We start from the raw sequence: 18,915 nt of genomic DNA on the forward strand, positions 1-18,915 counted from the left end.
TGAGCCTAAATCTCAAAAAAAGTAAATGAATTCCAAAGTCACTTGGCCAGTGATAGACCCTTCAATTTTGAAACATCAGGTCCCAACAAGAACCCAACCTTTCCACACTGGAAAAACCTGCCCAGAGAGAGTATGCACTGACACAACTGAGCCAGACCTCACCTACAGCAAACAAAGAGTGCTCAGAGCAAACTTGCTAGGAGCAAATGCCTGGAATTCCCCCCCCAAGTCAAGCCAACTGTTAGAGTCACAATTTTCTCCCTGCTACATCTTCACATTCCATAGAGCAACTCTCCACAAAGTGCTGAAACTTTTTATTTTAAATTTCCCTCTTGGTGCCTGGAAGCATGCAGAACGATATGTTTTTACAAAAAAACCACAAAACAAACACACCTAATTGTGCTATTTGCAAAGATGTTTTGTTGTTTGTATTTTGGAAAAGGAAAAAGTAAAAGAAAAGAAAACTTTGATTTACTGCATATTTTTTATCTCTGTATTTCCCCAGGATTCCAACTCCTAAAGTTAAAGTATGTTGACATCTGTCATGTAAGCATGGATCAGGAATGGTGTTAGCATGACATGTAGTTGTACTTATAATAAGCCCACCACTCCTAACAATTACAGAAACAAAAAAAATATATGCCTTTCAATGTAACAATCCTTTGAGTCAACAACATTGATGTCAGCATCCATGTCAGCATTTTTCCTTCAAATTAATTTCATTAGGAAAATAGGAACTACTCTTAGTGGGAATATGAAATGGAAGTAGTCTTTTTTCCTATAGATCTTGCTATCACAAGCAGGAGAACTAATATACATTAGTTCTGTGTCTGTAGTTCTTTAAACCTCTCATTAGCAAAGTCAACATCTGACTCTATTCTGAACCCCCTATTTTGAAGACAAATGCAAAACACAGTCTCTAAAAAGCCTGCAGACTTCCAAGGACTTGCCACAGGACTCATGAGTTTACTTCCTCGTGGTGATGGCTGGGAGCTATCACTAACATTTCAAAGCTACTCACCTGCCACCCTCCACCTGGAGAACCTTCTCACTGATGCCACAGACTTGAAACAAACTTGTTTTATCCTCCAAATTCTATTTTCATTTCCATATGCTCCAGGGGCTACAGCTAACAGCCTCTGAACTGGATTTTTCACCCCATTGTTAGTCACCATACGTTCTAGATCTTGAACAGATTAGAACCTTGCACAGAAGTAGGAAGATTCTTATACATAAATGCACATATGTGTGCCAGTGCACACACACGTAAAACAAATACCCCTGCCTGCTGGTTTGAATTGAAAATATCTGAAGGCAAGCTCTTTACTCCTCTGAGCTTTTAGAGATAATACTTCTGACTGCATTATTTCTCTCAGACATTTTTTTCTGCTTTTAGGGAGGAAAATGTTAGGCCCTGCCGAATTAGGAAATGTGCATAATTCACTTCTCCATGAGAAGTGAATCATGTGCATCTTGCCAGGAATTAGTTTTAAAGCAATCAACATGTGGAAGCACAAGAGAACTTTGTGTATGCTATGTTATAGTCTGCTGTCTGACATAGCACCCTGGAAGAACATGCACTATTTATGAGAAATTATCACTGTCGGTTTATACACCATGGCCATGACAAAATTAGTTAGATAACTAATGAAACCTTAGATTCCTTCAAGACATGATTACAGAGGATTTAGTTTTGGAAAAGAAGTCCCAGAGGCTTTCAACCAACATGCCCATAAAAGCTCTGTGAACAGAAAGTGGCAAATGTGTAAGACCAACTGACATGACCTTCTATCTTCCAAAGTTTCCCAGATTTTCGGAAGTTTTTAACTTCTTGAGCATGAGCTGATTCATCTAACTGAAAATGCAGATGTAAGTGCCTGAAACTGGGCAGTCGTATCTCAGTGTATTTATGAGATTGTGACTGTTAAATTCACTGTTGCAGAATATCCCAAACATGTGGACTGCCATACACCATGGAAGAGAGGAATTTTCTCCTCTCCTCAACTTCATTTCCTCCCTCAGAACAGGAAGGCACAAGAATATGTAATTACAGCTTTTTAAATACTAAAAATTGTATTTGGCTCCCTTTTCAAGTTGGAGTGATCTCTTTCTATGAGTAAACATATCCAGTTTACTTTGTCTCCTCTTACTCTTGATGCTCTCCTCTGGACTCCATTTGTGTACTTCTTTTTAAATTCAATTCCCAAAATTAGACACAATACCCCAGCTGAGGACTCACCATTGCCAAAGAGAATGGCATAATTACTTCATGCTTTTTTGTACAACAGCCTTGTTAATGTATCCCAGAATGAGTTAACTTATTGTTTGTGGTCCATTACTACAACAAAGAATTTTTCCTGCACTACAAGCAGTTTCTTTGCATCCTGTATCCTCTTCCATTCCCTTCCCTAGAGACTTTCTGTTTATTCCTGAGAGGCTACCAGAAGGGGATGACTGGTTGACCTACTGGTTTTACAGACTTTAATGCACAGATCCTATAGCGACTTGTTCTTAATTGCTTGTACTGCTAAAAGAGCCTGAAAAGCGAAACAGAATTGAACTATTTTCTTTGAAATGTGCTAGTCACAACTGATAGAGAAAATATGATGAAGAGAGGTACAGATTTAAAAATTAAATAAGTCAATAAAAAGAAGTATTTTAGCAGTAAAAAGAGCCCTTCACTAGTAGCCACTCCTTACTATTTTTGCCTCTTTAATCACAATCTACAACACTTTTTCCCACAAACCACAAGTGCTGAATCATGTAAGACCTAAATTGACATAAAAATAACAAAATTCTGCTACTTGCAGTATTTCCCCAAGGGATATCAAAAAGTCCAGACCATTTTCTCTTAGTGACACACAGCATTAGGAACTGCGAAAAAAAAAAGGGCATTTTGTATTTTTAAACATTTTATTTCTCTAATGAGAAGGGTTCAAAATAATGGTGTTCTTTTCTGCTAAATCAGGCAAACCATAATGAATGATTAAGGAACTATGAGCAGATTTGAAAGCACAAATGTCCTTTGTGGTACTGTAAACATTGCCTCTCCAAAATCAGGCTGAAGAGCAATTTATTTTCCATTTTAAGAACAAAAATAAAGTGTGGTCTCCATCTGTATGGAAGAAAATATTAGTCATGGTACACAATTTTAAAAATGCATCTTCAAAGTCATACATGGCAGTAAAGCAAATGAGAAGACATGTCATTACACATGAAAGAATAGAAAAAATTGAACGCAATGGATTTTTTGAACAGACTAGTCAACATGTATAACAGATCTTAAAATACCTGAGATAAGGATAATTATCATTAACAGTACCCTTTGGGCTCTGCTAATGTGTTGGTACAGAGGCCTTCACACACATTCCTCTTACTTGCAATTGTGCTCAAGCTCTCATAGAATTATAAAATAATCTACTATAACTCAGTGTCAAAAACTCCCCAAACCCAACCAACAGCAAAACACCAACAAAATCCCCCACCTCACAATAAAAATGACTAGATAATGAAAAAGAAAACAACACCTTCAACACTTTTTGTAGTTTGGGTTTCTCGTTGCCAACAGGGTCTTGTAAAACTAGAAGGGCAACAAGAATGAGCAAAGACACAGAACAAGCCCTATGAGAGAAGTTAAAGAGACTCTTTAAGTGGAAAGACAAATATTTGGAGGTACGTGATATGCAATGAGGGGTGCAATGTAGGAAAGATGAAATATTTCTAATAGAGAAACTAGGGAAGACTTGTGGGCAGCAGGCTTGGCGGGGAAAAAACCAACAAACCAAACAAAAACCTCCAAATCAATTCAATCAATCAAGTGGCACTTCCTCATACAACACATGAGGAAGTGCCACTTCCTCATTTAAGTAACACATTTAAGTAAACTGCAGAACTCACTGCCATAACTGAAAGCTCACACAGGTTGGGGGGAAAAAAAAATTCCTGGAAGAAAAAGCTACCAAAATTATTAAATTCACAAATACCACTCACAGCCAAAAAAACCTCAGCCATAAATCTGTAGAGACTAGGACAACCAATGTGGGAAACATTACTATGTGCAGGTCCTTTTCCTGTTTCACTATCAGTCACGATCAGAGGTGAGATCTGGTGCTAAATGAACCCGTGATCTGAGCTGGTACAATATTCTTATGGTTTTATTGAGCTGTGCAAATCAATTTAAGGTAAATTATCTAGGACACTGTGCATAAAACCTTTCCTTCTGCACAGAAAGTTATGCTGCTGCAGCCTACTGTTCAGCAAGCCTTTTAAAGATATTATTATTAAAAAACCCCACAATATGAAAATGAATCACAGTGATTGAAAAGACCTACTGTTCACAGCTTAATAGCATCCAGAGAACTGTCACTTATCTGAAAAGGATTTTGCTTATTTCAAGTTCTGTGCCAATCTCTAACCTACACAACTTTACCCACCCCCAAGAAAATCCATAAAAGTGCTCAGCGACCTCCCAAATATAAAATTAACAGGGAAAAATGATCTGCTTGTTTTGTTTTTCAATTGAAAGTATTTGTGATTTTTATATTAATATCACTGCATAACCGGAAGCTCAGCTGCATGAATGCTGTGCTGGCAGTATTAGCTGTGCATTTAGGTCCATATATATCCAACTGCTTAAGCCTTTGCAACATTAGACCCTTGGGAATATAGCTGTTTAGGATGACTTCTGTATTTATGGAATATAATAGTTCTTGCCAGCCTTTCATTCATCAGTGAGAAGAATCCAAACCTGCTCTATAGAACTGAAGGCCAAGGATGAAATTTAATACTTCATTTCCTTAAAATCCAGTGAAAATCCTCTGCAGTTTGAATGGCTGGCTCTCAAAAATGTCAACAGCCATCTTCCTCTAGTGACATGGTTTTTAGTCCCTAAAATTATTTTTTGATTATGATTTCTCACTTACACATTCCCTGACTAATTATTCTTTTGGTCCATGAATACCCACACTGCTGTTGGTTAGCGTGTTAAGTTTGCTGCTGGTAAAATCTGGGGAGAAATTCAGCAGATAACAACAGTGATTAGAAATGCTAATTCTAGGGATGGGAAAAGAAAAGCTCTACTGTTCAGCTAAAAGTATGCTATCCTAAATAAGTAAGTCTTCTTTTCCCAAAAGGAACAGGCAGCACTGACATCCTGAGATGGAAAGAAATGCTAAAGTTAGAGGACACCTATCTTCCAGAAAGAATATTCTCATGCACATTTTAAAAGCTACAAATCCTACCATGAAGACTCACTCTGCTGTGATACCTGGTGGAAATCTAGTAATTAATGACATGGTTTCAGTAGCACATGGTGACACCTGACCTCTTCCTCTAGTGACCACATATTGCTACATAGTTTTTTCATTCACATTTCTCTTCTGCTTTTTTTTCTTTTTTTGTTTGTTTGGGTTTTTTTGCCTGGAGTTGGTAACTCCTCATGGCACACAGCCTGCACCAAAGGCACTCTGGAGCTGATTGACAACCAGGTCCTGCTGCTATTTGTGGCAGCTGGAGGTTTGCAGGCAAGGGGCAGTTTGTTGTCTGCACAGAAGGCAGCAAGGACACACGTTCCACTATTTTAGTTAACTGTTCTTTGCCTTTTCTTGTTTTCCTACCTGACAGTTCTTAAATTTGGTATTATTTAGCTCCTATGAAAGAAAGTATGTGGGTGTATGTTAAGAAAAGAATGATCTGCACAGCTCTGTCACTTAACATCCTCTGGAAGTGAGGGTGGACGTGATCAAAAAGCATTCACCAAATTAACAGAGATAAGAGGGCTTGCATATCTTTAGCCTATTTCATCTTGCTAAACAATTTCAGTTCAAAACAGTGGGATAATTATTTGCATTAAAATATGTTTAAGTCCTACTGACAGCACCAAGAAAACTCAAGTGTAATGAATTGGCAGAAGTGTCAGAAAATGTTTACTTTTAAAAGATTTAAAAGGCAAAGTTCATTTCTAACGTCGACATAGCAGAAAAAATTCCAATATTCTATCTTGCCTAAGGAAAAATATCCTTTCAAAACATCCAGCATAGGTTTTTAAAACAAATACTAGTAGATTAATTACAAGAGTACACTTTAAACCAGCCAAAATTAATCCACTGATTTAAAGCAAGAAACCCTAATCTGCATGCTTCATGTGATAGCTGGCATGCTTACAACCAGAGGTAGCTTCGTTCCAAGAAATTATTACAAGCTCCCAAAGTAAAAGGCAATATGAACTTGAAACTGTGTTGTACAAATTACATTCTCCTCCTGACTCCTTTTAAAGAGAAGGCCCTGAAACTTGAATTGAATCTCTTTAACTACAGCAAAACAAACTATATGACAAGAGTGACAGAACAAAACCATAAACATTTTATGGAAACTTTTAGCAGTTAACTGCAAATGTGCATTTTTCTCGCCTTTTATCTGCTTTTTAGCAGTCCTATTTATATTTATTATAAAGAGCTTCTTAGATCCTCAGAGGAAAGAAATTGTTCATAATACCTTTTGGTTTTTAACCTATCTATTTCACTGTATGCAAGGTATACATAGAGTCTTCTGTTCACACTATTTAGCTTGTTCTCTGTTCCTCAGCTCAGGTTGCTACCTTCTGCAAACAAAATATCCTGTCTGTGTATGCAGTCTTTGTTGACATTAAAAGAGGTAATCTGATGTTGACAATAAGTACAAGCCATGGATGAAGCTATGGAGGTGACGAAAAAAACAAGCAAAGGGCTAAGCTCAACATGGCTGCAGAAAGAGAAGCTGTGATCTCATCAGGTGCTGAAGAAAGGGGATTGCAGCTCTTTGCTGCTGTGCAGATGAACACTCACTTCTTTGGAACACTAAATAGTGACACTAATATTATTTGAGTAAGTGATAGTCTGTGTTCCATAGGTTTCCACTGGCTTCAGTGACAAGGTGCATACATGTAATGATTTATTCATGATCTGTACACTTTTATCATGGTCACTGAAGCAGAAAACAAAGATTCTCCCTGACTAGTAAATATACTACTTTTGCAGAGCACTCAAAAATGGCAAAACCAGAAAATCAACCTGTGATCTTTGGCTTTAGAGATTAAAAGAATTAATTGATAATAAAGGCAATTCTGAAACATACTCTGCTACATCTGCCTTTTTTTCTGGATGTGATGGAAAATATGTTTTTATGTAGTTTATAAATAGTGGCAATTCATAAAAAAATTCAATATCCTTCTTCTGAAAACTGCCACTTTTGAAAGCCTGAAATGTCATCACCCTTCGACTAAATGTACAATGCGTCTTCATTAAGAGTGTGGTTACTTTTTGCACTTCTTTACATTTACTTCCATTTTAATTCAGTTTGATTTACACATAAGCGGAAAAACAAGTGAATTTCTTGCCATCATTTGATGTTCATGTCAAATCTTAATACATAAACTCCTTGATAATTAAATCTTCCAAGATTTCAGGGCACCTCAACAGTAGTGGTAAAAATGACAAGAACTTCTTTTGTTTCTTGCCTTATGAAAGACTGGGAATCAGGATCAGTTTGTGATTCTGGCCAGGCTCCTACACCTCTTTCAAGCATCACCATAGGGATCAGTGCTACTCCACTGGCTGTTTCTCCAAACCTGGCCTTCTAGGGTGGCACAGGACTGCTGCCACCTCAGCATCGCAGGATCGCTTTCAGAAGATACCCTGGCAGCAGCCACAATTGTGAAAGAATTCAAAACAGCAGACCCCAAAAGCAACCACACTTTAAAATAAATCTGTGTCTTTCACAAGTCTGTGGCCAGGACAATGGCAGTACAGGCTTTAACCTATTGATTCTGCCTTCCTTTAATTCAAAATTAGGGTGTACACTGAAAAATACTTGATGAACAAAAATATTCTAATGTTCAGAAATGATCCTCTAATACATTTTTGGTTCTGTGAGGAGAATCAGTCACTCCTACTTAAAATGATAATTCAAGTTATTAGTCTTTCTGTTGCCATCAAATCTAATATCCAAATTTAGATGTAAAAATATTTTTATCCTAATAAAATGCAATAAAAGTATGTGAACTTTTAATCTCAAATTGTAGCAAAAAGAGGCAAAATGTGGCATTTATTATTAATACTTTGCAGTAGTTGACTGGATGCTGAACTCACTGTAAAAAAACCCTCTAATTAATTTGTATTAATAGGTACAAAACTTGGAAGTAATACCAGAAAATGTCAACAGGTTTGGAGACCACGGAAATAACTTAAGTTTTACTTAGCAGCAGCAGTAATAATAATAAATGATAATATCTTTCCAGTTTCACAATAAAAGTCTCTGTGTTGTGTGATGATAATAAATAAGTCAGGCTGGATAAAATGTGAATACCACCTCACTAACTGGGAAATCAGACTCACTGTATACGACAACAAACATTTAATTTGGTGTTACTATGATGATGTAATACTTAATGCAACATTGAACTTCATTCACAAGCACCATTGTTCATAAGACTTCCTCAAATAATTGCCTTTTCAGAATGGAATTAATTATTTTACACTGTAAACTAGGGAAAAAAATATTCTAAAAATGCAAAGTACTTATGAAAAAAGTGAACCTTTTCCAGATATTTCAAAGTTGAATCTGTTCTTAAAAATATTGAGACAGGAAGGCTTAGAAACAAAAGTTAATATTTAACTTTTAAAAATATTTTTAGATGTTTAAAATTTTTAAAAATTTTTTAAAATTTCTTTCATTTTTTTTTCTGAATACAACTTCTATTTATTAACTTTGGATCATTTGTGATCATGTACAGGATTTCTTATTCTCTCAGTCCCAGTATTTCTACTGCTAATTGTTGGGGGCCTAAGTAGATCCCTGGGCTCCTTTCCTGGGATACAAATTTAATTCTTTACTTCTCATTGCTATAAACTGTTTTGGGTCAGTGAGTTTGGAACAAGGGATGGAAGATGTATGTTACACTTTTATTACAGAACAATGTTCTACTATAGCAGAAAACTTACTTTGTTTTATGCTTGAACATCAGTTTTTTTGTCTAAAGCAAGCACCATACCAAACACAAACTGTGTATTTCAAGCAAGAAGTCCTGAGCTTCACGGAGGAGTTGTACTTTATACACAAACCACTCCAATTTTAACTCCCGGTTGTTTTCAGTAAAGTCGGAGTATTTATTAAGGAGATAAAAGAATTAAAAGAAACCATGGTACAGGTTAGTAATTTTACAGTTCCAGTATATATTATAAATTTGAGAAGTTATGATGTTTTGAGATTTGTTGATTTTTGAGATTTGTTGATTTTTGGGGTTTTTTTCCTTTTTTTTCTCCCCTCTCAAACTGTTCTATACTTGTTTGTAGCATGATCCCAGTTCCAGTCTCGTATTTTTGAAACTACACAGTTAAAATAATAACTGATTAATTCTGAAAGCACAACTGGATCCATCAAAAGCAAACTCACTGCTTACAGAGAACAAGAACAACATAACACGAAACATTGAAGTATTTTTTTGGATCTCATGTATGAAATGCTTGTAACTTTAACACTGACTAATCAGAACATTAAGGACTCAGTTTGCTGATTTAATGAAAAGCAGACAACTTAAGCCACATCTGCATGCAAACAGGTATTTCATAAGGAAGAAAAACTATAGCTGGGCTTCAGCAGAATCTGCTCTTCACATGAAAATAGCTCAAATTCAGTATGTGTTGTTAATGCATAGTGTACAGCATGAAAAAACCTGCTACCACAATAAAAACATTTCATAGGTTACTTGATTGCTTCTTCTCCCTAATATCCTCTACTTTTCAGCATCAGTTCTGACAATTTTAACCTCTGTATGAAGACTAAGGAGCTGCCAACAGCTGTAACAGCATATGTGTTTCCAGCTGTCCTTCTCTGTCAGCCTTCTTCATTAGCTCTTCAGGTGTTATTAATTCAGGGCAGTAATAAGGTTGCCAGACCAACACAACTTTATTGTTGCCTGGCCTTTCAAAAACTTTCTGTGTTTGTTTAAATATGAAAATATGTTTTTATGTAAATATGAAAATCTACCAATGTGCATCTTAGATCACAGAACACCACAAATCACTTCATTTTTTTAAGTCTAATTAATTTTAAAAAGTTAATATTGATACTAATATTGAGTAATGTTAAGTACTGCAATTACAGGTAGTTATAAAAACCTGTGTTCATTCTAACCAAAATGGTAAACAAAGCCCTAAAGTAAAAATTTAAATAGAAAGAAAAATCAAGTGAAGCTATTTGAGTCACAATATTCTCTGCATTCTCTCTTTTGTTTTCAGGTAAAATGTATATTTTCACACTCACAAAAAACATGGGAAAATTGTGAGTTAAGTGAAAATCAGAAAATGTAAGGTGATGCTATTTTGTAACTCCTTTGGGCTACATCAAAGGGAAACTTAAAGAATTTGTGGTCAAATAAAGTGACAGGATTAACTGTACAACCCAAGCAAGTTTAACCATATATAAACCATACTTATCAATTTTTTTTTAAATCCAGGATAAAGACTTTCTACAGCCCAACATTACACTTCACCTAAGCAAGATTTTCAGTTGCTTCAAACATTGAGATGCACACTGTGAAAAGCAGCTACCTCTAGGCATCAACACAAGATGGAATTTGAATACCAGGTATCAGAAAAATTTGGAATGCTTAACAAAAGTCTATGTAACTTCAAATTCTGAGAGGAAGTATTTATCTTTCTTTATCAAGTCTTTATATTATGAATGTGATGCCCTGATTTTTAAAAAGAAAACCTGAAGGAAAATTAAAGTCATTAGACAGAACTCAAACTGCAATATCTGAAAATGTAAAGCAAACTGCAGACCTGATTAATCTAAAGTACTTTCCCTGTCAATGCCCACATTAACATTTCATTCTTAACAGCTAAATTAAAGAGCTTGCCTGACTAATAAAACAGCTTTAAAAATTATATTTAAAACTCACACACTAAAATCAGCACAAGGGACTGCATTCACACAACTCACCGCTTATGAAGTTTCCAAAAAATACCTTGCTTCCCTAAAACATTCCTTGCAAAGGAAGATGAATCTTTTGAAAACTCTCCCCTTTCCCTAAAACCTGTGAAGTGTTTACATGTTCTCTACTAAGCAGATAATTCATGTTTGCTGGTAACTGGTTTGTATAGCCAAACACTTGGCAATGCAGCCCAGGGGTAGGTGACCATCACCTGCTATAAACCTACACAAAACTGATCAGATGAGCTTCATTCAAGACATATTTTATGGAAAGTGACTTCATTTGGCTACATTTTCAGGGAAGACAAGGGGTAAAGGAATTATACACTGATAAGCTCTGTAGTTCCTAGAAAATTCAAAAACTTTAACAAAGACAACTGACCTTGAGTAAACACAACTTAGCTGATACACCACAGCTACCAGCATAATATGGCCTTAATATGTTCACCCTGATTAACAAAGGATAAAATAAATTCCCATCAATAAAGGATTAAAATTGCAGCAGGTCAATTCCTGTTAACTTTAGTAAATATCAATCATCACATTGCCAAAAATAATAAAAAAATCCTTTTTGATAGGGCACGCATGCTACAATTCCAGTGTTAAAGCACTTCCACTGATTCTACCTTTGAGCAAAGATAATGCCTAATCTGGTCAGACAAAAATTTATCTTGATTCCTGTCACAACTTCAAGGAAGAAAATACAGTGGACACTTGACTTATTTCTATTTATCAATTTTGTGAAAACTCTAGCTCTAATTCTTATGATTTATAGAATTAGAACACATCAGTCAGCCAGGAAATACTTTGTAAAAATTGTACAGTCTTTTTTAAAAGTAATGAAAGACTATGTAAAAATTATAAAACAAATCCAGAAAGCTTTCAATTTTTTATACCAACTAAAAGAACCATCAAGTTAGCATAATCAAATCATATATATACAATGATCTTCTTTAACTAAGTAAAACTCTTGTGGAGGGCACTCCACAGACTCTTAAAGTAATGTTAAAGCACTGTAAAGAGAAAAACATTTCTTTTAAGATTTGTATCACTACTAAAGAAAACATTCTACTTACATTTTATAGAGAGGTATGTAATTAAAAAAACCAGACAAACAAAGACCCAGAATATTTCAGTCTAAATATGAAGTCCCCACCTTTACTCAATTCTTGGAATTTCAGTCATAAATTGCAATTAAGAGTATGATTTCACCCACAGGAAATCAGTATTTTCATATCCACCTATTTTAAGGGTAATTTTCACAATTAAATGTGTATTAGTTAATTTGTATGCAATTTAAGAATGTCTGTCCAAGCACACCCGATATGTCACAAACATGCACCCCAGGAGTGTTGGTCAGATTGTGCCATCAGTGAAGTTTCTGTATTTCATCAGGAATCTCTCTTTAAAGACTCCTGATAAGGTGCAGTCATTTTCCCACATTTGGCATGCAATGTATCTGAAATCCATCTTCAACTAACACACATCGATTTTTATGACAAAGGTTACATGGCTAATGTCATCCAAAAAAATGACACATCCCTAATTCAAATTGCAACACTAAGGGTCTTTAACAACTCATTACCATTCATACTGTCACAAACCCTAAAGCTGCCTCTTCCCTCATTCAAAGGACAGTAACCTTTGTTACTCTACAGAATGTGCCAAAATGGGCCCCAGAACTGCCTACATCAGCATTTTTCCCTTCACAACTATTCTGAAGTAAGGATGATTAGCCCTAAAGTCCTGCATATCTGCTGCTAAACTCTTGGTTTGGGCTCAGAAGGCCTTACTCCATACATCAGCTTTTAATTACAGAATCAGTACTGCTTAGCAGAGGATGCCTGACTGATTACTATCCAAGTATTTATTTTTATATCTGTCCTTATCCAAAAATACTAAATGGGTCAAAATTTATTTCAGCTGGAAACCTAATTTTACTTTATCATTGGCTTAAACTGGAGTAAAATCAAGCCCTGAAACACAATAGCATTTTTTTCAATCTGCCTTGCTCACAAATCCTCCTGGAGATAAATAACATTCGAACCAAGAAAGATTTAAAAGCCTCCAAAAATCTTGACATACTTTACATTTTACAAATATTAAACCTATGAATTGAGCTGAGATGAAAACAGAAGGGAAAATATGAAAGTGACACAGAAACATATTTACTTCTAAATCAGCATTAGATTTCTCTTCTTCTTTTAAACTTGTAACAACCTCTTAAATATTTTTTTAAAATTAGGACTAATAATTGACACTATTTAAATAACAGGATGGTATTTTCAGAAAACCTATTTAGTTAAAAACCACTTATTAATATTTTTATTTTAAACCAAAATGGACTATGAATTGAGATTTCAAATGAATTATTAATTGCTTCAAGGTCCACAGGGTCCTATTCTTTTCCCCTCCAAGAAGGTTAAATTTTCCTCTATATAAAATACCAAGCCATGAATCAAATTTGACTAGATATAGCCAGCTTCTGTGAAAAAGGAGAAAATTTGAAAGCAATTATAAAATGAAAACATCTCCAGCACTATGAAAAGTCCACTTTAGCCTTTTATCCCAGAATCTCAAAAGAACATATGTACTATAGAGAACTGCAAAGTATATGTATCACCATTTTTTTTTTACTCCTCTAAGGATCAAAATTCAAGACAAAAAATCCACATAAAATGAACAACAAATGCCTCAGAACTGTAATACCTGCATAACACAAATACTTCACGTCAAGCTCACATTCCATTTCTAAAGAGTTTCTCATTTTCACTAACTTACATCCACCAATTGAGCAATTATGCAATATGTGGGTGTACCATGCAGTCTTTTTTTTAAACATCTGCATTCTGTGTTAAATTCTAACTGTACAAGATGTCTGATAATTTTTCTTTATCTTGAACCTTCAAAGTGGTAGGTTTACCAGAGGCAAAACCACACATCAGAGAATATGAGTCATATAACAAAGAAAGGACTCTTCCCCTTCTCCTCCTTGCACCCTGAAGCCATAATAACCTAAAGACACTCTACTGTAAATGGCTTCTTTGGCAGTATTGATAGCATGTACAACTCACAATCGTTTAGCCAACAAACGAAGATATTTTTAAGTCTTTACTGTATCCATAACAAATTGCTTTCAGTACCATTTTAAGGCAAATTAAAACTGTGCTACAGCAAAAATAAAATTCAGAATGTCTATGCACTTGCTTTCTTGTCATGCATAAAAAATGAAACATTCTATGCATGTGCCTATAAATAATAACATAAAAAGATAAAAATAATGTACGATGCCTATGCAAGTTAATCTGAAAAGTATCTCTCATTTGTATACAAAAGATCAGCCTCCACACACAAGTCCCACATTGATCCCATATCAAATTAAAGCAACATTTACATACAAGCAAACCACTGCCCATGCCAACTACAATACATGAGGAAGCAAAGCACCTCACTTGACCACTGCTTACGCAGGTTTCCACTCTCAAGTGCAGTAAGTATGGGAAACAACACTGTGTGCTGTTTAGTGTCTAGCCTTTTATTTCCTCTTATATCCTTTTCTGCAGGTAGACAGTAACTCCTCAGATTAACATCCTGCATCTAATTCCACGTAGGAAATCAGCTTTCAACAAAGTCTTATTTGATGTGTCAATATGTAAGATTGCATCAGAAAATTTGAAGAGGACTAAATGCAGAAACAGCATTTAGAAATATTAGCAAATAAGTCCGCAACAACAAAACCTTGCACCACTAAAACAGGTGCAACCACCACAGTCTTGTAGGAAAGTTAACAGAGGTGATGCTGGCATAAGAACTTTCTAAGACCATCTTCCAAAGAGTAAATAACCCCAATGTTTCAGTAAATCCAAGTGAAGCAACATATTCCCCCTCGAGCAGAATAAATCAGTGGTTTCTATTCTTACCTGTGTATAGTCAAAGTCAGAAAGAGGAGCTATACTCTTGATGTAGTCCATTCGAAATTGGTTTTCTGGGTTGGCCAATGGAACTGGGGGTATTAAAGTGCTCATAGCTGAAACTATAGTCTAGAATTGGATAAAACAGAAAAACAAACACATTAATCTGGATACAGGATCAATAGAAGATAATCCAATCTGATCAGCAAAATGGGATTTCTCTCATCACAATCTTGGAAAGCATAATCCTTATAATTTCCAGTACAAACAAGCATGTAAGAACAGTATAAAGTGTGTTCTTACCACAATCGCATCTTTAACGTTTTTCCGAATATCCAGTATTTTCTGTTTCTTTTCTCTGCATTAAAACAGAAATATGAACACTTTGATTTTTTTTTCCAAAGCAGTTCAGTCACTTGCATTTAATTTTTTTTCACTGATCGCTTGTTTATCTGCTCTTCAAACATTAAAACATACTAATAGTAAAAAAAAAAGGCAAGACAAATACATTTTGCCCTTATCCATTTTCTTGCACAGTATAAAGAGCAATGCACATTCATCCCTAATATATTTTTTTAAATCATTCAATCACAGCCACATCTGCAAAGCTTCCCCTGATGGAACTGGAAGTCATTCTTTCATTTCTACAGCATGATGTAAACATGCTCTAAATTAACAACACGTAGGTGAAGGCCAACAAATATCTAAAATGAATGCTATGGATTAATAATGATTCCTGGCAGAGTTTTTAGAGAGAAAATGATGTAGCCCCACAAAACGGGAGGATTTCTAGCAAATAGACAAAATTAGTTTCAGTTTTATGCTAACCCCAGCACCGGAAAAACAGCACACAGTGTCATCTGATTATGATTTGACATGTATTTTTATATTACAGACAGATGCAATATTTGGTTATTTGCTTCTATGTAAAAAGTAGTCGCCATGTTGTTGCTACACAGGGGCCTGTCAAGCGCTGCAGTAGCAACAGTGTAAAATACAGTAAAGGGGACAGAAGGAGAAAATGCAAACATACAATAGCAGCAATTTCCTTATTCTCACTCCCCTCCCTCCCTCACAACACAGTGTCAAGCCACCAAAACATAGGGGATGAGAGGAGAAATTTCCTAGCGTACTGTGTGTTAACCGGTTTCCAACATTTAAGGAAAAATAAGTCACAAAGTGTCAATAATTCTTACTCTGAATTAAATCCATTGACATGTAGGATTCGCATTTGTTTCACAATAGTGCTTTTTCCTGACTCACCAGCCCCTAAAAGAGAAAGAAGGAAAGGGAGAACATTGTGATACATGGTTCAGGCTGGGTGGTCAGAGAGTTTTTTTGGTTTGGTTTTTTTTTAAGGTTTTTTTTGGACGCGACAGCATCTCCCACCTCGGCAGCATTTCTGTATGTGTGCATCCATGTGGCTTAGGCGATCTGTGGACGCCTCGCTTATTGCTCAATAGAGCAGCCCACATTTTTCATGGACAAGGCGCACGCCGCATCTCCCCTCCCGGCGGGCTGGGGCTGCTGCCCCCTGCTCGCCCCGCTCGCCCCGGCCCCCACCTCTGCCGCTTCCTCCTTACCCAGCAGCAGCAAGCGGTGTGTCGCTTTATAAGCCAGCCTCTCTTTCTGCAACTGCTTCTCTATTTTTTTGTTGGCTTCTCGCTGCGCTTTCTCATCGATACGCTGATCCTCCGTTTTGCTGTTGCCCAAACACCCCATAGCCGCTGCTCAGGGTGGATGTCAAATCGCTGCCTTCTCAGATTTAGTATTTACAAGGGGGAGGGAGAGGGGGGAAGGCAGAAGACAAGTCTTTATATCCGTGTGTGTCCCTGCGACGGTTTCTCTCCGCTTCTTCCCACCCGGCTCGCTCACATAAAATGGTCTCTGGCCGCTTTCCGATCGCAGCGAAGCTGGCTGCTTCGCTCCCCACCAGAGATGCGGAGAGCAGGCGGCAGAGGTAACCCTGCCCCGGCGGGGAGGGGGTGGGGGGAGAAAGCTGTGCAAAAATGCCTAACATGCAACGAGAGGGAGAAAAGGGCTCCTCCTGGAAACCAGCCGGGTGCCGCTCTCCGCTCTCCCTCCCCACCGCGCACACAATCCCTATATTTCTCTGTAAAGGTCTATTTTTGTCTTCCTAACTCAGCACTGCCTCTTTCTGCGAGACCAGGAAACAGCCCCGCTACCAGCCCAACGCGCAGGGAAGCCGAAGGAGAAAGGTAAAAGCCGGACGGATCTACCTGGATCCTGCGGGGCCGGGGCCGGGCGGCGCCGCGGGGTCCGCGCCCCCCGCCCGCCCCGCCCCGCTCCGCCCGGCGGCCCCGGCCGCGCTGCTGCCGCCAAAACCCGGAGCTGGCACGGCCGCCGCGGGACCTGCGGCCTCCGGACCCCCGCCCGCGGCCTGCCGCAGGGGCAGCGAGCTGCGGGACGCCGCGCTCGGGGACCGGGGGGGCTTTTCCCGACCTTTCCCCGCGCTCCTCGGCGGTACTGGAAGAGCCTGGCCGCTACCGGAGCGAGGGTTGGCACTGCCGGCTGCCCAGGCTGGCACAGGTGATGGCTGCCATCGTGACCGACCTGCGAGAGCAGCGCCGGGAGCCAGCGCCTGGCACCGGCGTGTGGGAGCGGCCGGGGTCTGCCCGCGTGAATCCCGACACACAGAGCACGCATATGCACAAACACCCTGCCTCGACTGCTTAACCAACAAAATGTCCCTTGCCACACAAGTAGTCACGGCAGCACATGGGCCGTCTTTTCCCTTTGAATATTCCAAACTGCATCAGCTGAACCAGAAAATGAAGCTATCCAAACAGCTCATGATAATGTGCAATATGAACATGATAATAAGCATATCTAATATCACTACAACAACAAATGTCGACAAGAAACCCTATCTCCGTTCCTTCATTTGCCTCCATTTTAGATCCTAAAATGAAACTTCAAGCTAGACAACCCTATAGGTATTCCTTTTTGCTTCAAATTTCTTGTCTTGCAAACTGGCACCTCAGTGCAAAAGCAGCAGCAGTATAGCACCTGGCTCGTCCTAAACTCCTCCTGCATAGAAACCACCTGCACTGCTTAGACATGATGCATTGAGACACAAGAACACTAGAAAAAGAATGGATGTTACTCTGCAGTCCCCAAATACTTTCAGCTTTTATCTCCAAATAGTCCCCCATACTTTCAAAGATGGCTTACTGAAAAATTAATATTCTGACAGATACATACGTGTGCAAAATCCTGGTCACAACTAAAATCAAAGAGAGATTGCCATCAGCTTCAATCAAACAAAACAGTATTTTAATCTAAAATGTGTTGGAAAGTATGTAGCAAAAAGAAACTAGATTTTACAAGCAGAAGGATTTAGTTTAGCTGTTTTTGTTTTTTATTTAAATGGCTCCCTCACTCAGGTGGGAAATGCTGAATCAAGTAAGAGAAACTGGTACTGTCTTAATCTGAGCACACATCAGAGGAAGGTGAAAAGGTCAGAACCCAGAAAATGAACAGGTACTTCTCGACCTGTGGTTGGGTATGTGGAGTTTTCAGGAGACTAGGAAATTCAAGTGCCAGATATGTGGTTTTATGGTACTGCTCGATCTTGACCCTGGAAGCTGTTTTCATCTTCCCTCTTACATAGGTGGGGGGAGCTGGGCTAACACACTACAGGATTGACAGGATCTGCCAAGTCAAAATATGCATTTTTAAAGTGTTTCTGAGCTGCACTTTTAGGACAGACTGCTTCTTTTCCTATTGGCATTTTTCTGTCTGGAGAGACAAAAAGCAACTCAGATACAGATAGGTTTGGAAGCACAGTTCAGGGTGACTACTGGTTTTGGAGGCTGTCAGACACAAGACATATGATGAATAGCTTTTGTGAAGAGCAGTCATGTTTGCTCCCTGCCACAGCACTATGAGAGCCCAAAACTGAATGGCTTGGTTAGAAATCACTAACTGGGTCTGAATTTTCATAGTCCTTCAGTGTCAGAAGCTGTAATTTATGATGCCCAAGATGTGTGCAGCATATTCATTACCTGTGTAA

At 37.8% G+C, this 18,915-nt stretch overlaps 1 protein-coding gene across 2 annotated transcripts in view; it reads right to left on the minus strand.

The window, feature by feature from the left end:
• Positions 1 to 18,915, minus strand: part of GNAL (G protein subunit alpha L) — a 179,865-nt gene that overhangs the window by 95,937 nt on the left and 65,013 nt on the right. The window contains exons 1-4 of one of the 2 annotated variants that reach the window (XM_066561509.1): positions 16,463 to 17,065; positions 16,076 to 16,148; positions 15,183 to 15,237; positions 14,889 to 15,008 (exon numbers count right to left, since the gene is read on the minus strand). In XM_066561509.1, the coding sequence (XP_066417606.1) occupies positions 14,889 to 15,008; positions 15,183 to 15,237; positions 16,076 to 16,148; positions 16,463 to 16,601 (387 nt within the window). In that variant the 5' untranslated portion in view covers positions 16,602 to 17,065. Of the gene's footprint in view, positions 1 to 14,888; positions 15,009 to 15,182; positions 15,238 to 16,075; positions 16,149 to 16,462; positions 17,066 to 18,915 lie in introns of those variants that run through there. The other variant, XM_066561501.1, reaches the window with a different exon arrangement.

This window comes from Molothrus aeneus, chromosome 1 (assembly GCF_037042795.1).
Source record: "Molothrus aeneus isolate 106 chromosome 1, BPBGC_Maene_1.0, whole genome shotgun sequence".
Taxonomy (NCBI): domain Eukaryota; kingdom Metazoa; phylum Chordata; class Aves; order Passeriformes; family Icteridae; genus Molothrus; species Molothrus aeneus.